The sequence below is a fragment of the Stegostoma tigrinum genome, chromosome 21, assembly GCF_030684315.1.
Source record: "Stegostoma tigrinum isolate sSteTig4 chromosome 21, sSteTig4.hap1, whole genome shotgun sequence".
NCBI classification, from domain to species: Eukaryota; Metazoa; Chordata; class Chondrichthyes; order Orectolobiformes; family Stegostomatidae; genus Stegostoma; species Stegostoma tigrinum.
Window position 1 is genome coordinate 19,195,299 of NC_081374.1, and position 20,312 is coordinate 19,215,610.

The window sequence follows — 20,312 nt, forward strand, 5'->3', positions numbered from 1 at the left end:
CTTCCTGGTTATTAGCACGTCATCCAGATAATTGGCAACCTGGAGTAGCCCTTGTAAAATGTTCTCCATGGCCCGCTGGAAAAGAGGGCAGGTTGACGATGCCCCAAATTGCAGCCTTGTATATTGATATAAACCCTGAATGGGTATTAATTGTAGCAGTAACTTCACCAACTGCTTCTCATGGGAGACCAGAACTGAAGTCGTACCCTTGATATGCAATGGTTCCCTGGTGTGTATTCTCAGTCTAGTTGAGGCCTTGTGCAAACTTAAGGGTTGGAGACCCAAACAAACCTTGTGAAAGACCAATTCTGCAGCCACAGATACAACTGTGCCACTATTGACCTCTGTGGGAACTGGGTGACCATTTAACCAGACATTAATTTCAATCAGTACTGATTTGGATATCACTAAGCAATTGTTCCAACCCACGTGTAGGGGAACTTCCCAGGGTGTAAACTCTCCTGGGTACCAGCCTACGAGTTTTCTCATTCAGATCAGGCCTTACAGGACTCCTTTGCTGTCTCAAGTCTGCATATTCGCAGCAACTACAATGGCTTGCTGGCCCAGATCCTGAAGAAATTTTAGCCTCACGGCCAAAGTTCAGCTTTGTTGTAGTGTTTTGCTGTGGGCTGGCCAAGCGTCCCCTGCTCAGGATATGCTCAGCATGAGCTCTGTGATTGCCTTCACTCAAGTGATGTTCACCAAGCTCAGTCAGAGAGGTGATGGAGTCCATTTTAATTGGGATACCCTTTAGCTTCCATGATCCATTTAGTGCATTTTCTAATGACAATACCAGCTGCAGTGCCTGTTTGAAGATCTGGTACACTTCAGCCAGTAGGTGCTTCTGCATGGTTATGTCATTAATCCCTCATACCAAGCAGTCTCTTAGCATATCATTCAGTGTTAACCCAAAATCACATGCTTTTGTCAGTCATCTCAATGTCATCAAAAATCCCAATATGGATTCCCCCAGTTCTCTAAACGCCAAATAAAACCGACAGCATCTTGGAATGAGAGGAAATTGGAGTCATAATATTCCTTAACCAGCTGCATCAACTCTCGGAAGGTTTTAATGTCTAGTGCTGCTAGGAAAGTTAAGCCAAAGCCCTTGTAACTGAGAATGCTGTGGGTCTGCAAGCAGTCATAAGGGTTAGCTGTTGCTTTTCATCTGCCCCAATGTCATTTGCCCAGAATAAAAATCACATTCTTTCCACATAATGGGTCCAGTCTTCAACATCAGGATCAAATGAGTCAAGCTTCCTAAATAAAAGCATGCTGCTAGAAATGCTTACCCCAACTCCAAGATGACTGTAGCAAGCGAAAGTCCTGCACACATGTCCCTATTTTCTCTTATCACCACTGAAATAACTTGCAATAAATTTACGTGTGCACTGTACACTGGCTGTGACCAGCCAGCTCAGAGACAATCGCCTGGACTGAGGATATTCTCATCTCCTGGTTATATTAGTCACCCAGGGCTTTCCTAATTGATCCAGGTTAACAATTCCAATCATTGACCTCATAGTGAACAAGGTCATCCTGGTCGGAAACACTATAGTGCCGTGGGATTCAGTGGAGATCTTTTACTTTGGCCTGGAGCTTAAATGGCAGCAGCCATGAATCATAAGGCCACTTATAGTAATGGTGTGCTGCTTAGCGCTGGCTCAGGAAGGTGGATACTAAATATGTAAGATGCTAAAGATTGCTACAGGTCCATTCATAGTACTGTTGCAAACAGCAGCAGCTTGTTATTCTGGGGTTTTACAGTTCAAGAAAAACATCTTGATTTTGTATTGCCATATCTCTGAAAGTTAAATTCCAAATTCAGGATAACCTGATAATGTTGTCAATTTCATTGTGCTATTCATGTTTGTGTTAAACATTTCAGTGAAAAATACTGTTCTACAGTTTGTAGTTTTGTTTTTAGCTTTTAGCATTGTATTTTCTGTGCAGAAATGACCTGTGGTAACCCTGGGAAGATTCTGAATGGACATTATATGACTTCACATGGGACAGTTGAAAATAAAGTGTTTTTTTATTGTGACTTTGGGTGAGTATTCAGTCAATAAATTACTGAGAAGATTTTGATGAAAGCCTGTTATCCTAATGTATTTTTCACAACCACACAGACTGATAAACCTTATGCATGATGATTTCTGACTGACTGAGCATGCGAGTTGTGATTGGATCTTCCAGATTAGTGTGACACTGAGAATTTTCAAAATAATTGCTATACTAAAAATCAGTGATGTTAGAACTTAGAATGGAATATTAATGGGTAGTTGGAAATGCTGAATGTGGTAATGACCCCTACACCTGTAATCTGAGATCAACACAGGACATCAGAGTCAGCTTCTTCCTTAGCTGTTTAAATTATGTTGGGTAAATCAGCATCAAAGTGTGTCAGATGTATCAATATTGTCCTGTGCACTGCAGTTCCTACAGAACCTGATGAGCCCTTTCTATTCTATAAAGATACAACTGTACTTGTTTCTTTCATTAATACACAGACCTAGTCTAATTTTTTAAGACGTTTTGAAGTTTAGTGAAGTTTAGATTATTTCTCTTTGGACCTTTTAATCTAGTCCATGAAAAAAATATCTTCCAAGTGATCTCCAGTTTATTGATACAGGTATTTGATTCTCTTTTTGTAGATACAAGATAGTGGGTAGAGATTATCGACAATGTACACCCGAGGGATGGGATGGTGAAGTCCCATCCTGTGAGCGTAAGTTATGTTTCTTTTTTTTAAAGTGACTGATTTGCTGTTCGGTGCAAAATAATTGACTTACTTCCAATGAATTGTTGTGTAGCCTTGGTTGGCATCCAAGCTTACTTTCCTTCAGTCATCCGACATCCTGAGATTGGAATTCTGATTTCCTGGCATGGGAGTAAACATCAATACAAAGCTTTATTCAACTTGCTAATTAAAGTACATAATGCGCAAAATGAAAAATGACCATTCAACAAATCAATCCTGCTTCATCTGAAGATTTTAGTATTTTGCTCTAGCTCAAATGGTGTTGTTGGAGCAAGGAGTTGAGTTTTGGTGTGCAACGAGAAGTTAGAAGCTGGTGATGTTAGTGGAAATTAAGGTGATAGACAACAATTGTTTGGACCTTGAGGAATGTAAGTGGAAGCCAAAGGCAAAGTGTAATCAGTTGTTCTCTTCCGTTCTCTCTTTCTTACATTCTTGTTGAGAGATCCTACAAGATCTTACCCCACTGAATTAGTGGCCATACTGCTACCAATGGTAAAGTTATGTTCATTGATATTTGAGTGAAATTAATAGACTTTATTGAGGCAACAAAATGAAAAATGGTGTAAGTGGTGCTGAGGGAAAGCAGCTAACAGTATGGAAGTCATAATAAGTGATCTTTGAGTTGGATCAGAATCTTTGAAGACTTTTCCCCATTCTCTGATCCCATCCCTTTGAAATGATGGAACTCATCAATTAACAACATTTTTGAATGTACTTTGTAATGTTGCACTAGTTTTCGGTGACTAATGTTCATAAACACATATTTACCTCTGTTTCTCCATGTCACCTTGACTGTCATCATTTATAAGTATGTGCAGATTGATGCTGGTCAATACATAGAGCTGTGGAAACAAAGGGACCTGTTGTCCTGAGGTATTGTGGACTTAGTGGAAATCCTCCAGTTGTGTTCTAATTTTGAAAATTACTGCACTAAATTAAAGTAACTTGGCATTGCTGACAGGTTTTGTTGGAGTTATTCATCTTCATGCTTAGTATCTGTGAATTGAAAGAAAAAAGCTGTGGGAGATTTGGAAGGCTTGTTACATTTCTATCTGTTCTTATTTTTCATTGAGCAGCAATAACTTGTGGTAACCCTGGCGAGATATTGCATGGATACTATAATGCACCAAATAAGACAGTTGGAAGCAGAGTTACTTTTTATTGTGATGTTGGGTGAGTACTCAGTATCTAAGTTATTAATGGACTATATTGTTTTATTTTTCCTATGAAGACCATTTGGATTTCTTTCATCTCTTGTTGTTCACATTTCTGAACACCTATATCTTCTTTGTTTAACAGAGTAACCATGATTCTTTCATTATTTGATTAACTTAGGTTCACAAAGGAATGTAAAATGTGATGTGACTTAGCAAACGTTCGATCACAGCATGTAATTTGGTAAAATGTTTGCATTTTGATTTGCTTGATCTTTTAAAAACTGTTTCTTCGCACTTTAATAGCAATTCATGCCTGGTCAGATCACTATAATATTTTGCTAATTGTCCTGAAGATATTTGATAACAGGTGATTTTCATTTACTAGATACAGAATGTTGGGTCATCATTATCGGAAATGTACACCCGAGGGTTGGGATGGTGAAGTTCCTTCCTGTGAATGTAAGTTCTGTTTCATTCTTTAATAAAGTTACAAGCTGATCTTCCCTTCCAAATGATAGAATCACTCTCAGTGCATTTTGGAGCTGCCAATCAATTTGACATTTTCTTGCTTCTTTTTTGTTGCAGATTTTAATTGTACACCCCCATTAGTATTGAAGCATTGGGTGGGATTTTTGATCTGTTTTGTTGTTTAGGATGACTTGAAAGTAACTGACAAACACACAACTGGAAGTTCAGGAAGTGAAAATGACGTAAAGAAAAAGTGCAGATAATATTAGTGGTGCATAATGAAATTAGATTCATATTCTATTATCTTCTTTTTCCATTTTCAACTTGTGCTGCAACAAGAATAGTGTCAGCATGTTTTGGAATTAGTTGTGTTAGCATTTTTTGGACTTAGTTGATTAAGCCTGAGTGGAAGTAACAATTTGAGAGGAGCTGGCAAAAACACGGATGGACTTTTGCGGTATTGATGCTGAGGTGGAGCAAAGAATACTATGGAAGCAAAAGTAAGTGGTCTTTGAGATGGCAAAGGTACCTAAGGTCACTCCGTCACTTTGGTGTTCTGTCATTTCCCACTTAGTTAGCCTCTGAGGATCACATGTGACTTGCTTCCATTCTCTTTCAGTGGATTTTGAGATTGTTATTAGATCCAATGTGTGATTTGCAAACTCTGCCACATTTGGAGCTGGTCGTGTTTGGACAGTCAGGCAAATGAGTTATTGGGGTAGTTGTATATTTTTACAATGGCCTCAACAATGCCTCTGTGTTCTCCTGACAGAGACTTTCTATGTTCATTGTTTACCCGAATGAATCTTCTCCATTTGTTGAGTCACAATCTAAGGAGACCCAAGAGTTGAGATAATGTTGATCTCTTCTGAGATTCTTTGAGGACAATCTTAAAACATACTTGTCCATCTGAGACTCCTGTCATGAATGATTTTCAAGGAAAGCAGTTGTTCAGGAGTCTGATACCAGAATGACATGTCCTGCCCAGCAATTGTGTGATTATCACTTTGGTACTGGGCAAGTTCTAACTCCCACAGAGTACAATACTGCATTCTGGTAAGCATTTTGAAAAATTATGGAAATTGGATTCTAAAGTTCAAGTAATTTGCGACATTAAGTAATTGTGTCATTGAATAATATCTTTCACGTGTGATATATAATTGCAGTGACAGAACTTTTGGAGATGTTGGAGTTTTGTAAACTTTCTGCCCTTTTCTCTTTTCAATTTCTGTGTAGCAATAAACTGTGGTAACCCTGGTGAAATTCTGAATGGATATTACACAGCATCAAATGACACACTTGGAAATAAAGTGACTTTTTATTGTAATGTTGGGTGAGTAATTGCTCTGTGAATTGATGAATAATTTTGCTGAAATGTTGCTATCATAGTGTATAATCACACAAGTATTTGTGATAATACTTTTTTTCATTTGCATTTCTGATAAGTGTTTTCCATATGAGTGTGAATCAGGCTTTCAATTCAATGCTGCGCAGGGTATTTTTATAAAAGTCCTTATGCACATTAAGTTCAGGAATGTTACTGCATGGGATTGGAATACCTATCAACAGATAGAAATGTTAAATATATTGGTGATGCCTAGACCTCTACCCTGAGATCAAAACTGGATGACTTTGTCTGAGTTCCTCAAAATGCTTACCTTATACTGTAATTGGCACCGTGGTGAACTGTCACATTCTGTTCCTCCTGTAATTTATATTTCATATGAAGTCTGGTCAACATTGATTTTGTGATAGTGCAATACCTTTGGATTACAAATTTATTTTTCTGCTAAGCTATTCTCACATTACTGTTTAATATGTAAAATTTGTTGATAGGTGAGTACATGATTCCTCCCTGGACTTCAATTTCAGATCTGCTCTGAAAATTGTACAAGTTGCCAAATTACCATGCAGGTCATTGATACAAATTGATTAATTTTCTTCTCTTTTTGCCTAGCTACAAGATGGTGGGAAGAGATTATCAGCAATGTACAGTTGAGGGATGGCTTGGGGATGTTCCAACTTGTGAACGTAAGTTAGATTTCCCAATTTTGTAAAGCAATGCTCTTATCTGTACAAATTTATTGAACTGTTGTCAATGAGTTGTCCTGTCATGTTTTTTCGACATCTAGGTTTTGTTTGCTCCAACATTTTGCCATCCTCTGTCTTGGACTTCTTGCACTTTGAAAGATCCCTGCCCTGGCTCTGTCTGCTGTGTTTGCAATGCAGTACAGATACCTTTCCTGGAACTTGGAGCATAAATATGAGCAGTCACCATTCATATTGCTATTTGTGCTGGTAGACGCTGGTAATATTGCCAGCAATAGAAAGACATCTCTGGCTTTGATAGCTTGAAAGGCCCACATTGGCCATCTGGGACCTTAAATCAAATTGGGCTTTCTACAGTTGAAGATGATCTGGCATTCCCACTGGTTCATCCACTGATGTTGAAGATCTCATTCCTAGCACTAAATCTGGCTATGTTGCTTATGGATTTCTTGTCATGATTCAGTACGTTCAATGCAGAGACCTTTTTGAGTAAAGTATTGGGATTTAGAGAAAATCCTGCGTTTCAAGTGCCATAATTTAGAACAATGAATTCCAATTTTGAGAAACTTGTCATTCCATGCAGTTGTGAACTATTACACCTCAATGGTAAATATTGTGAACAACAATGAAAATTTATTTAGGGCTTTGGGTTCTTGTATCATTTCTACGTTTTCACATTTTGTTTTTTTATAGCAATTAACTGTGGCAACCCTGGTTCACTTCTGAATGGATATTATAAAGCACCAAATTGGACAGTTGGAAGTAATGTTACCTTCTATTGTGACATTGGGTGAGTATTCAAAATATGAATGACTGAATCATTTTAATTATAGACTAATTTATTTTAATGTTGTTATTTAGATGATTTCAAATGATCACACCTTTGTCATTTTTCTGATGAATTTTTTTCATGTTAGCAATGAGGGGGGCTTTTATTTTAGTATTCCACCAGCAATGTAAAATATTCCATAATACAATCAAAGCATGGGAGAGTAGTAGTGTTACAGGAATATTAATGCAAGGATGGAACAATTCATTTGACAAAGCCCTTAATCTGAGGTCAGAAGTGGTGTTCATATCTGCTGGATCTTCAAAAGTTTTAAATCATATCACATATTAGTGCAAAAGTGAGCTTATTCTGCAATGTTTCTCCTGTGCTCTGTACTCAATATTGTGCCCAATGAGTAATTTTAGTTCAGCTGCACTGTAACAACATTTTATTCATTTTGAATATTCTGTAGTTTTATATTATTTTTGTAAATAGTTTGTTTAATAAATTTTTCTCTGAAATTTAATTTTTTTTTATCTTGTCAGTGCACTGGCTCACTTTTTTCATTGAGCCTTCATGTCTGATAACAAGTGGCTCTGTTTCTTGTCTAGGTACAAAATTATTGGCAGAGATTATCGACAATGCACAGCTGAGGGTTGGGATGGTGAGATTCCATCATGTGAACGTAAGTTATGTTTCCCTGTTTTGTAAAGTAACTGACCTGCGTGTCTGTACACAATAATTGAACCACTTTCAATGAATTATTGTATAGTGTTGGTGTACAGCCAAGTTTGGATCTAGCAGAGATCCTTGGACTGGGGCTTAGATTATTAAGAGCATCAGGAGCTCCCATACTTGGTGATGTGGCTGACAATGGAATACTGCCAGCATGTGTCTTAAGTGGGTGGTTTGCTAACATTTTGATTTAGGAGTACTGGTGAAGACTGATGCACATCTATGTTTCATTGATTTGTGGACCGAGAGTGCCCTGTTACTGTGAGGTATGGCAGATTAAGAATAAATTTCACCTTAATGTTGCTAGAATAATGGAAACTGAATTCTTGAGGATGTAGGAAGTTGCGTTGCATTCATATTCTTGTTATGTATTCGATGAAAGAAGCTATTGGAGGTTTTGGAGTTTTATAATGTTTCTATCTCCACATTGTGTTTTCTACACAGCAATATCCTGCGGTCACCCCGGAGAGATTCCGAATGGACATTATAAGGCATCAAATGAGACACTTGGAAATAAAGTTACTTTTTATTGTGACTTTGGGTGAGTATTTAGTGAATAAGTTACTGATAAGGTTTTGGTGATAACTGTTATTTTAATGCTGTGATTTAGAGAACGTTAGACAGCCATCTCTCATGCATGATATTTCTGATGTGGCTCAGCATCAGAGCTCTGATTTGACTTTTCTAGTTTAGCACTGAACTGATGAATCTTAAAGGAAATGTACACATATATATGAAGTTTCTATGTTGCTGTTGATAGAATGGCTATATTAATGCAACAATGGAAATGCCGAATATGTTAATGATCCCTGGATCCATTGTCTGAGAGCAACACTTGAAATTTGTGTCTGCTAGTTCCTCAAGCGCTGACCTTTGTATTGTAAATGAGCTCTATAGAGAGACAGAGACATCAATATAATTTATATATGATCAAAGCATAACATTTATTATCAACACAAATTGATTAATCTGCAAACCTAGTCCCATATTTTATGTTTTATGAAGTCTGATGGATTTATTTCTCTTTGAGCCTTTGGAATTCTAACCCAGTCAGAGTAATAGTATTGTCAAAATAACTTTCTTCATTTGTTCCTGTTTCCCTAGATACAAAATAGTAGGTAGAGATTATCGGCAATGTACAGCTGAGGGGTGGGATGGTGATGTCCCATCCTGTGAACGTAAGTTACGATGCACTGTTTTATGAATTGACTGCTTTTCTCTTCAAATATCAAATGATTGGCCGACTTCAACGCATCCCCTTCAGTGTTAGGAAGACAACTTGTATGTCAACTGACAGTATTTTGACATCCTTCAATTTAGAATTTTAATTTCTTGTAATGGGAGGAAACACATATTCAGTGCTTTAATTATTGCATTTTAAAGGAGCACAATTTGGGAAATGAGAAACGACTATTCATTAAATCAATCATGCTCTGGCCAGAGAGCTTTACTCATCTCCTCGAGTTCAAATGGTATTGTTGGAGCAAGGAGAGAGGTTTTTCTGTACAATGAGACACTTTTTTGAGTGTGTAATATTACCATAGTTTTGAGGTGACACCAAGTGGTATTTCTGTCATGGGAGATCCTTGAGAAGGAAGTAGGGGAAGATAAAGAAAAAGTTAATAATCCATACTTTAGTCATACCTCAAATCTCTTCTCTTGCTTTTCCATTCAAAATTAACTATGCTAATACATCTGTGCCTGGCACATTTAGATGTGGTTAGTGTTCTGATATAGTTGATTTAGTTGATGCTTAAGTGAAAGAAATAAATGTTGATGAAGTCATAAGGTTGGTGGATGACCATAGTCATGTTGGTGGAAAGCAGATAATGCAATGGAAATGGATATCCATGATTTTTCAGGTGAATAAGAGAGACATAAGAATCTGCATGAAATGTGAGAGAGAGAGAGAGAGACAGAGGAAAAAAAAGAACTAATGCTGTAAAACTTAAAAACTAAGAAATTTTTTAGAAAAGTATGATATGATCAAAACAAATCAACTTAGTTTTATAAAAGGGCAATGCTGTATGGCAAATTTGTTCGCCTTCATTGAAGTTATAACTATTGGGTTAAATTCTGGACTGCCAGTCAATGCAGATCACATGAATTTCCAAAAGGTTTGTTTTTAGCATGCCCTGGATAAGGTTCAAAAGCAATATTCACAAAGTCGTTTCTTGGTCAAAAAAGTTCTAACAGACCTGTCAACTCAGGCTCAGATGTTCCGATGGTCAGAATCTTTGGAGCAATGTAGACTGAAGTTGCGACTTGGGATTATGTGGTAGCCAGAGACTGCTGACTGTGGGAATTGCACAGAAATTGAGTTTCCAATGGGCAAATCTGTTTCATGTTGAACCTTCCAAAAGAATGCATTCAAGTCAAAGAATTCTGAGAAAGCTGCCTTACCTAAACATAAGAAATTATGCAGGAGAATTGAGAGGATTAAAAACTGAGCCTAACTCCTGGATAACCACTAATCTAATCTCCACACCTCACAACTGACTTCCCAAGCTACACCTCTTTGCTCCGTGTATTGACACACACCAGACTCCTGAAAACCACTCCTTGACTGGACTCACTTTCCAATGCCATCTGAGCTGATACTTTTTCATTTTTGGCACTCTGAAGCCAACACTGCCTATAATGCTTCCATTGCCTAGCTTGAGCCTTCCTGGACACAACCTGCCTGACCTAGCGTTTGATCCATACCAACCTGAGATTGCCTCTTTGCCCCATACCCAACAAAAAAAAACTTCTGGCCTGATGCCCTTCACCAGATAAGACAAGATCCGTCAGAGGCCTGAACTCAACACCCGGCATGAGACCTGACACCCCTGAAGGGGGCCTGTTGGTGAGGGAGGGTTGATCACTGTCCATGTGCTGTGGCTGGGTGGGCATTCACACTAAACAATGAAATGCCAGCAGGAGGATATTGAATAATCACACTCTGTGTTCAGACTTACAAACTTCATGGAATACGCCATCTACTGCCGTGATAAGGGTGTGTAGAGCAGAGCTTGAATGTCTTCTAATTTTCAGAATTGTTTTTGTGAAGGTGCTCTTAAATATATTTTGCCCCACGGTTTTGGAGTAGATCGGTAGCTCGGGTTGTGGATGCTGTGGTTGGTTGGCTCGTCGAGCTGGTTCATTGTTCCACAGACGTTTCATTACCCTGCTGGGGAACATCATCAGTGCAGCACCATTGTGTTTTCCCACCTGGTATTTAAACTCCGGAGTCCATTGAGCTGGATTACCTCACTTCTTCACTTTGCAATGGAGTGTATATGGCGCCGAGTTCTATGTGCTTGTTGATGGCTTTCTTCGTGAACGACACCAGGAAGACACTAAATGCCCTGACCCACTCACCACACTACCTTACATCAGGAACACATCGGAACTAACCACAAGACTCCTACGACCACTGGGCATCAGATTAGTGCACAAACCCTCATCAACCCTACAACAACTGCTCACCTCACCCAGAGACCCACTACCCACTATGAACAGGACTAATGTCATACATGAGACTCCCTGCAGAGACTGTGACAAACACTACATCGGACATACAGGAAGGAAATTAACAACAAGGGGACACGAACAACAATTGGCTACAAAAAGACACAATCCATATTCATTCATCTCTATCCGTATGGATAAGGAGGACCACCAATTCGATTGGGACAACACCAAGATCCTGGGACAAGCACAGGAGTTCCAAGAAGCCTGGTATTCCATGAAGAAAGCCACCAACACACACATAAAACTCGATCCCCATATACGTTCCATTGCAAAGGAAAACCGGAAGTGAGGTAATCCAGCTCAATGGACTCCAGAGTTTAAATACCAGGCAGGAAAACACAATAGCACTTCATTGGAGGCTGCACTGATGATGTTACCCAGCAGGGTAATGAAACATCTGGAACAGTGAACCAGCTCAGTGAGCCAAACAACCACAAAATCCTTTGCCCTCCCCATGGCTGCTAGTCCCAAACATTTAGTGAGTAGATGGATAGCTGACATTGACTGGAATTTAATGGATCGAAACAGAGTGTGGGCTTGCTTGTGGGCATTATGCCTAAATCTTCTCCTGTGATCCCTCCCTACTCTAGACACCTGTTACCTGCAATCCAGCATAGATCCTCTGTCTGAGCATTGGCACATTCATAGGAGCAGTTACTGCTCCTGGTAGAGTTGCTGGCAATGGAAATCTGCCATCCTCTGTCTGGCAGCTCATGGGCAGATGAACTTCCATAGCTGAGGAATTGGTTATTAGGTGTGAAGGTTATATGCAAGCCCCAAGTTGCCCAAAGGGCACTTTTCTCTGTGAAAGTAATGATCAGTTCACCAGCTGATGGTGAGATTTCTCTTTAGAGAATGAAATCTATCCAGTAAGATGTTTTATTGCCGTTGAGGATTGTTGTTGGTCGATAGAGTGCCCAGGTGGTGTGAGGGATTATAGATTTAGCAAAGTCTTGTATTTGTAATACCATAAAACTGGAAAATAAATTCCAAATGTAAGATAGCTTGATAATCTGAGTAATTGTATAATTGTATATTTCATCTTCATGTTAACAGTCTGTGGAAAAAAAACTGATGGATAATTTGGATTTTTCTGATATTTCTGCATCTTCTCATTTTATTTTCTGTACAGCAATAAACTGTGGAAACCCTGGTTCAATTCTGAATGGATATTATAAAGCATCAAAATGGACAGTTGGAAGTAATGTTACCTTTTATTGTGACATTGGGTGAGTCTTCAGTTTATAATTTGCTGAAAAATGTAAGTGAAGCATTGTAGCCTTATCAAATTATGATTAAGACATGTTGGATGACCACACATTCGTTTCATTTCTCATGGAATCTCTTCGCATTAATTCTGAGTGGGGCTTCCATCCTAGGGTTCAACCATCAACTTAAACAAAACCCTTGGTAAGGATTAAGGTGGGATTGTTAGTGTTGGAATATGAATTTTAATGTCAAAATAGAACTGTTAAATGTGTTAGCAGTGCAAGGCACATAAACTGAGACACAAATCAAATGTCCCTTGGTGCTGTTTCCACAAAATGTTTAACATACATTAGATACAGCATGACATTGAATTAGAATTAGAGTTAAAATTAGAAATGGAATTAGGTTTTATGGCCACATGTACTCAAGTACAAAGATACAGTGAAAAATGTATGAACTTGCCATTTCTGTTGCAATCATAGGTGCAAAAGTGCCTAGGTACAAAATCATAGGTATAAATTAGAAAAATAAAGGAATAAAGTTTGAAATTAGCATTATAATCCTTCTGAAGCAGAGAAGGAGAGAAAAAAATAGCAGAGGGAGCAGACGGGCCAGAGTTTGGCTTCACTTTGATGCCGTAAGTCCGCTAGTGCAATGTTTGATTTATTGATAGTTTAGTAGATTTTTCTTTCATGAGCCTCAGAACTCCTACATATTTTGCTCAGTGACTTTTTTTTCATTTAATCTTCATGTCTGAATGACACCATTCTTTTATAGTTACAAAATTACTGGCAGAGATTATCGACAGTGTACAGCTGATGGTTGGGATGGGGAGGCTCCATCCTGTGACCGTAAGTTATATTTCTCTATTTTGTATAATGACTGGGTTACATGTCCAAAAAAAATTGAGCCACTTACAGTGACACATTATCGCTCACGTTCATGTTTTCTTCCTTACATTATTTTGACATCTTCTATTTTGAAATTCTTTGAGTTGGAGAAAAAAGATGTTCATTGCTTTTTGATTCACATTGCATGTGGAAAGAACATTATAAGTGCACTGAGAAATGACCAGTCATTAACTCATTCCTACTCCTTCCAGAAGAATTTTGATTTTTACCCGAACGTCATGTTAGTTTGGAGCAAAGAACCGAGTTCCAATGGGGGAAGGAAAGTTTAAGAGATGCTCAGTTTAGTTATATTTTGGAATTAGCAATTTGGGGCCATGGAAGGTAGGCACAGGAAATTATGCAATCCATGCTAATTATCGATAATTAATTTATATAGAGGGCAGGGGTCTGAATTATTACTCCCTTGTCTGGTGTCAGCTACATTTGAGGATTGCTGTGGGGCACGTCAGGGGTTTGCCATTAGGTGGGCCTGTGGATTGTTGTCAGCTCGATCGGGGTCAGTGATGTCACCCGTTCCCAGAGATTGTCAATAGTGGGATCAGAGAAATTCATTGGCCTGGCCTGGGGAGTGCTATCTGCTGTTGGGTGGTGGGGGGCAAAGCAGAATGCTATATACAGTTCTAGGTTGAAGCACTTTAGAGTAAATATCGCTGAGCCCATCAGAGTTTAGTTGAGCCTCAGAGATTGAATGAGACACATGCGTTTCTCCCTTGACTCCTGAAGGCAGCCCAGGAAACACTGCAGCCTTGTCACGGTGTTCCTCATTACCAGTCACTCAATGCCCAATCATGGGGGCCATTGAAATTCATTTTAATGACCATTCTTGTGACTCACTGCACATAACTCTGGTGACTGACTCCATATGTCACCCATCCCAACCCCCATTCACATCACTGATTAGATTCCCTGCAGTATGGAAACAGGCCCTTCAGCCCAACAAGTCCACACTGCTCCTTGGAGCATCCCACCCAGACCCATCCCCCTATAACCCACACACCCCTGAACACTACGGGCAATTTAGCATGGCCAACCACATCTTTGGACTGTGGGAGGAAACCGGAGCACCTGGAGAACACCCACGCAGACACGGGGAGAATGTGCAAACTCCGCACAGACAGTCGCCCGAGGCTGGAATGAAACCTGGGTCCCTGGTGCTGTGAGGCTGCAGTGCTAACCACTGAGCCACTGTGTCGCCCCGTCTGATGTCCTAGGATTCAGTGGAGATCTTTTTTCTGGTTCCTGGAGTATGAATGGGAGCAGCCACCAGTCATAGACACTTTCAGCAATGGAATACTGCTTACCACTGACTCAGGAAGATATTGAATTGCTGCTAAAGACTAGTGCAATTCCATTCATAGTGCTTTGCAGTGGTACAGCAGCTTGTTATTCTGAGGTTTTACGGATCATGAAATTGTTTTGCTTTTGTAGTACCATATATCTGAAAATGGAATTTATGATTTGGGATAACCTGATTTTATTGTCAATTTCATTGTGCCATTCATGTTTGCATTAAATGTTTCAGTGAAAATTGCTATTGTAGAGTTTGGAGTTTTGTTCCTAGCTTTTCTTATTGTATTTTCTGTGCAGCAATAACCTGTGGTAACCCGGGGGAGATTCTGAATGGATATTATATGACACCAAATGAGACAGTTGGAAATAAAGTGTTTTTTTATTGTGACTTTGGGTGAGTATACAGTCAATAAATTAATGAAAAGATCTTGTTGAAAGTCTATTATTTTATTGCTACAATTACGACAAATTCAAGCTGCCATCTCTTGTGCTTGTCATTTCTGATGTTGGTTGAGCATGAAAACTGTGATTGGATCTTCCAGGTTAGTGTTGAAAACTGAGAACTTTTAAAATATTCGCTGTACTAATCAAAGCCAGTGATGTTATGGCTTACATTGGAATATTAATGTGCAGTTGGAAATGCTGAATGTGTTATTGATCCCGGGATCCATAACTGAAATCCACACAGGATATCCTAACTGTTTTAATTATATAGTAAATCAGCTGTAAAATGAACTAGAAGCATCAATATTTCCCCTGTGCACAGTAGTTTATGTTGAGTCTGGGCAGTACTTTTTATTTGAGCAAAAAAAAGCTGTATTTGGTTTGTTCATTAATCGACAGACCTAGTCACATTTTAAAAGATGTTTTGAAACTTTGTTACTGTTTAGATAAATTTATTTATCTTTGGACCTTCTAATATAATCAGTGAACAAGTATCGTCTGAGCGACCTCCAGTTTATTGATACAAGTGGTTTGCTTCTCTTTTTGTAGGTACAAGATAGTGGGTAGCGATTATCAACAATGTACAGCTGAGGGTTGGGCTGGTGATGTCCCATCCTGTGAACGTAAGTTATGTTTCCTTCTTTTTATGAAGCAACTGATTTTCTGGTCAGTGCTAAATGATTGGCCTACTTCCAGTGAATTATTTTTGTAATGTTGGTTGGCATCCAAATTTTCTTCCCTTCAGTAGTTCGACACCCTGTAGCTTGGAATTCTGATTTCCTGGAATGGGAGAAAACATTAACTCAAAACTGTTTTCAACATTGCATATTAAAGTACATAATGTGTGAAATGAGAAATGACCCTTCAGCAAATCAATCCTGCTCCTTCTAAAGCCTTTACATTTTTTCCCTAGCTCAAATGATGGTGTTGGAGTGAGGACTTGAGTCTTGATGTTGCAATGAGAAGTTAAAAGCTGCTAATGTTAGTGGAACTTAAGCTGATAGACTGTAGTCGTTTCGGCTTTGGGGAATTCAGGGAAAGCAAGCGGAAGCCAAAGGCAAAGTGAAATCAGTTCTCCTAGTCCAATTTCTTTTTCTTCCATTCTTGTTTAAATATCCTACTTTGATTTTACCCCACTGAATTAGTTGCCTTACCTGAATTAGTTGCCTATAACGACCAAAGGGAAAGCTCCATTGATTGACATTTGAGTGAAAATAAAAGATTTTATTGAGGCAACAAAAAGAAAAAAAGGTGTAAGGTTTAGTGGTGTTGGTGCTGAGGGAAAACAGGTAACGCTAAGGAAGTGGGAATAAAGTGATCATTGAAATGAGCTGGAAACTTGATTCTATGATTTCCTCATTTAAGGAAGCCCATGTCCTTTAAATGATAGAGACCATTGAATTGAAATTTTTGAATATATTTCATGATAGTGTCTAATATTCATCGGCATATGTATACCTCAGCTCCTCCATGTCTGCTTGTCTGCCACCATATAGTAAGCAAGCAATGTTTGATACTAGTAAATACTTTGAGCTATTGGAGCAAAGCGACGTATTGTTTTGAGGCATGTGGACTAAGTGGAAGTCCTCCAATTGTTTGCTAATTTTGGAAATTAATTTACTAAGTAAGAGTAACTTGGCATTGTGGACAGGTTTTGTGTAAGGTATTGTGAAACGACAGAAACCGTTGCAAATTTTGAAGGTTTGTCACTTTTCCATCTGTTCTCATTTTATTTTGTGAGCAGCAATAACCTGTGGTAACCCTGGCACAATATTGAATGGATATTATAATGCACCAAATAAGACAGTTGGAAATAAAGCTACTTTTTATTGTGATATTGGGTGAGTATTCTGTGCATAAATTATTAATGGACTATATAACTCCAATGTTGTGATTAAGACTATTTCAATGCCGGTCTGTCTCTTGTTCTTCACATTTCTGATGACATCTCTTCATGCTATTCAGAGTAAACCTGATTATTTTATTATTTGAAGATTATAATTTTCAAAGGAATATAAAATATGGTGTGATTTGGCAACATTTGATGAAATTTGGGAAAATGTTAGCCGTTTACTTGACTACGTGGTGTTTTATAAACAGTTTCTTGTTATTTTAATTGACTTTTCTTCCTTGAACATTGGAATTCATGCCTGGTCAGTGCACAGGAATATTTTGCTAGTTATCCTGAAGATGATTGATAACAGGTGGTTTTGTTTTTCTAGATACACAATGCTGGGTAAGGATTATCGGAAATGTACAACCGAGGGTTGGGATGGTGAGGTACCATCCTGTGAATGTAAGTTCTGTTTTTTTTTTGGGTAAAGTAATGAACTTTACTTCTCTTTCAAATTTTAGAGCTATTGTCAGTGCATTGCTAGAGATTTGATTAAATTTCAAATTTTCTGCATTCCAATATTTGTCCATCTTGGAGGTTTATCTCTATAGAATAGGAAGAAACAGCTGAGCAATGATGATATTCATCATTACATATTGAAGAAAACTGAAGTGTGGTTTGACAAATGATCATTCATTAAATCAGTTTTGTTTGTTCCAGAATTTAATCATCTGCCCTTCTGCAAATGTTGGTGTTGAACCCTGAAACGGATTTTGATTTGGAATGGGTTATATCGGAAGTACCGACTTTACAGTAACTGATAAGCATGTAATTTTGGCAGTTGGAAATCTAGAAAGTGAAAGTGATAGAATAAGGAAAAGTTCGGACAATAATAATGGTCCATAATTAAATCACATTCATATCTTCTTGTAATTTTTTCTGTTTCTGTTTTAATTTGTTCATACATGGGATGAGAGTGTCACTGGCTCAGCTGGCATTTTTTGCCCATCCTTACTTGACCAGAGGGCTGTTAACAGTCAACCATGTTGCTATGGGTCTGTAGTTGCATGTAGGGCAGCCTAGGTAAGGATGGCAGCTTCCTTCCCGAAAGGACGTAGGTGAACCCAATTGGTTTTTCTGACAATCAATAATGGATTCATGATCATCATTAGACTCTTAATTCCAGATTTTTTAATTGAATTCAACTTCCACCCTCTGTCACAGAAGGATTCAAATGTGGACACTCATAACAATAGCTGAGTTTCTGGAATAATAGCCCAGCAATAATACCACTGGGCCATCGCCTCCCCCAGTTCTTGTGTGATCTGCAAACTTTGCTACATTTGGAGCAGGTGGTGCTTGGACAGTCTGATAATTAAGTTATTGGGTGACTTGTGTATTTTTGCAGAGGCATCAAAATTGCCCATCTACGGCCCTGACAGTCTCTTTCTACGTTCACATTTTTCCCCAAATTAAACTTTCTTCATTTGTTCTGTCACAAGATGGTGACTCCCAGGGGTTGAGGGCTAAAATTGATCTCTTCAGAGATGCTTTGAGTCCAATCTTAAAACATTTCTGTTCTCTACCTGAGAGACTCCTATCATGAATGATGTCCAAGTAGAACAGTTGCTTCCAGAGTCTGGTAGGAGAGTGATATGTTCTGCCAGCAGATTTGCCTCTGCGTCATTATCATCGTGATACTGAGCAAGTTCTAATTTCCATTGAGCAAGTTAGTACATATCCATTAACTACCTTGAGAAAGATATAATGGAAATTGGATTCAAAAGTTGAAGTATTTTGTCACACTGATGCATGGTATCTTTCATGGTAAACATTTAAATTGCATAGAACAGAAGTGTTGAAGGTTTTCAGTTTTGTGACATTTCTGCCTTTTCTCATTTCACTTTGTGTAGCAATAAACTGTGGTGACCCTGGCAAGATTCCGAATGGATATTATAGGGTGCCAAATGATACAGTTGAAAATAAAGTAACGTTTTATTGTGATGCTGGGTGCGTATATTCGACTTAAATTCATAAATAATTTTGCGGAAAGACTGTGCTGTTATAATGTTTAATCACAAGACAATTTGAAAAGGCTGTAATTTTAGTATCATGCATTTCTGATTGGGGTTATCCTGTCAATATGAGTCAGACTTCCAATTCATTTCTGAGCTGACAATTTGTTTTGTAAAAAAGCATTCATACACACCAAGTTCAGGGATTTTACTGCATGGAGTTGGAAAGTACATTGACAGATAGAAATATTAAATTTGTTGCTGGTACATAGAATCATACATTGAAGTCAACACCGGGTGACTTTACCTGTTTTGTTCCTCAAAATGCTAAAGTTATATTGTATGTTGTTCCAAAGTGAGTTGGTACATCGTATTCATCTTGTAAATTGTGTTTCATATGAAGTCTGATCAGCATCAATTTTAGTAATGGTGTAATTATATCAAGTTCAAATTCATATTTCTGTTAACCTATTGTCACATTTGATTTGATTGTTTACAGTTTGGTGATAAGTTACTAAATATGTACTCTCTGACCCTTACTTTCTTAAATGGTCCGGACTTTCCAAATTAATGTTCAATACATTGGTGCAAGTAAATTAATTCTCTTTTATCTAGATACAAGATGGTGGGTAGAGATTATCGACAATGCACAGCTGAGGGATGGGTTGGCGATGTTCCATCCTGTGAACGTAAGTTTCCTGTTTTGTAAAGTGACGTCCTTATCTGTATCAAGTGATTGAGTTAGTTTAATTGGATTTTCATGTAACGTCGGTTGTATCCATGTTTCTTTCCCTCCGGTATTTTGACATCCTCCTGCTTGCACTTCAAACTTTTTGAAATAGAACAAAATATTTATGTGACATGTCAAAGAAGAAGTAATTGTTCATCAATTTTAGGCCCATGTTAATGATGGAGAAACAAGCTAGGATTTTGTGTGTGATGTGACATTTTGGAGGTGGTTATATTAATGGAGATGTGACTGATCATGAAGTGGTAGAGTGGATTATGGGGGAGCAATTAAGTGGAAGTGCCTGATGAAGAAACCATGCAACCAGTGTTTATGATCCACTCCCCTCTATTTCTCATACATTTTTTGTTTAAAGATTCAAGTGGGGCTGTTCCTGTGCCTTACTAAATTAAATGTGTTAGTGCAG

At 38.3% G+C, this 20,312-nt stretch overlaps 1 protein-coding gene across 1 annotated transcript in view; it reads left to right on the forward strand.

Annotated features, from left to right (window-relative positions):
• LOC125462905 (sushi, von Willebrand factor type A, EGF and pentraxin domain-containing protein 1-like) overlaps positions 1-20,312 on the forward strand; it is an 81,550-nt gene that overhangs the window by 29,566 nt on the left and 31,672 nt on the right. Inside the window, exons 18-35 of the mRNA XM_048553401.2 lie at positions 1,954-2,050; positions 2,655-2,728; positions 3,838-3,934; positions 4,304-4,377; positions 5,623-5,719; positions 6,344-6,417; positions 7,129-7,225; positions 7,816-7,889; positions 8,384-8,480; positions 9,044-9,117; positions 12,588-12,684; positions 13,442-13,515; positions 15,163-15,259; positions 15,859-15,932; positions 17,054-17,150; positions 17,532-17,605; positions 19,057-19,153; positions 19,774-19,847. Of these exons, the coding sequence (XP_048409358.2) occupies positions 1,954-2,050; positions 2,655-2,728; positions 3,838-3,934; positions 4,304-4,377; positions 5,623-5,719; positions 6,344-6,417; positions 7,129-7,225; positions 7,816-7,889; positions 8,384-8,480; positions 9,044-9,117; positions 12,588-12,684; positions 13,442-13,515; positions 15,163-15,259; positions 15,859-15,932; positions 17,054-17,150; positions 17,532-17,605; positions 19,057-19,153; positions 19,774-19,847 (1,539 nt within the window). The remainder of the gene's footprint in view (positions 1-1,953; positions 2,051-2,654; positions 2,729-3,837; positions 3,935-4,303; positions 4,378-5,622; positions 5,720-6,343; positions 6,418-7,128; positions 7,226-7,815; positions 7,890-8,383; positions 8,481-9,043; positions 9,118-12,587; positions 12,685-13,441; positions 13,516-15,162; positions 15,260-15,858; positions 15,933-17,053; positions 17,151-17,531; positions 17,606-19,056; positions 19,154-19,773; positions 19,848-20,312) is intronic.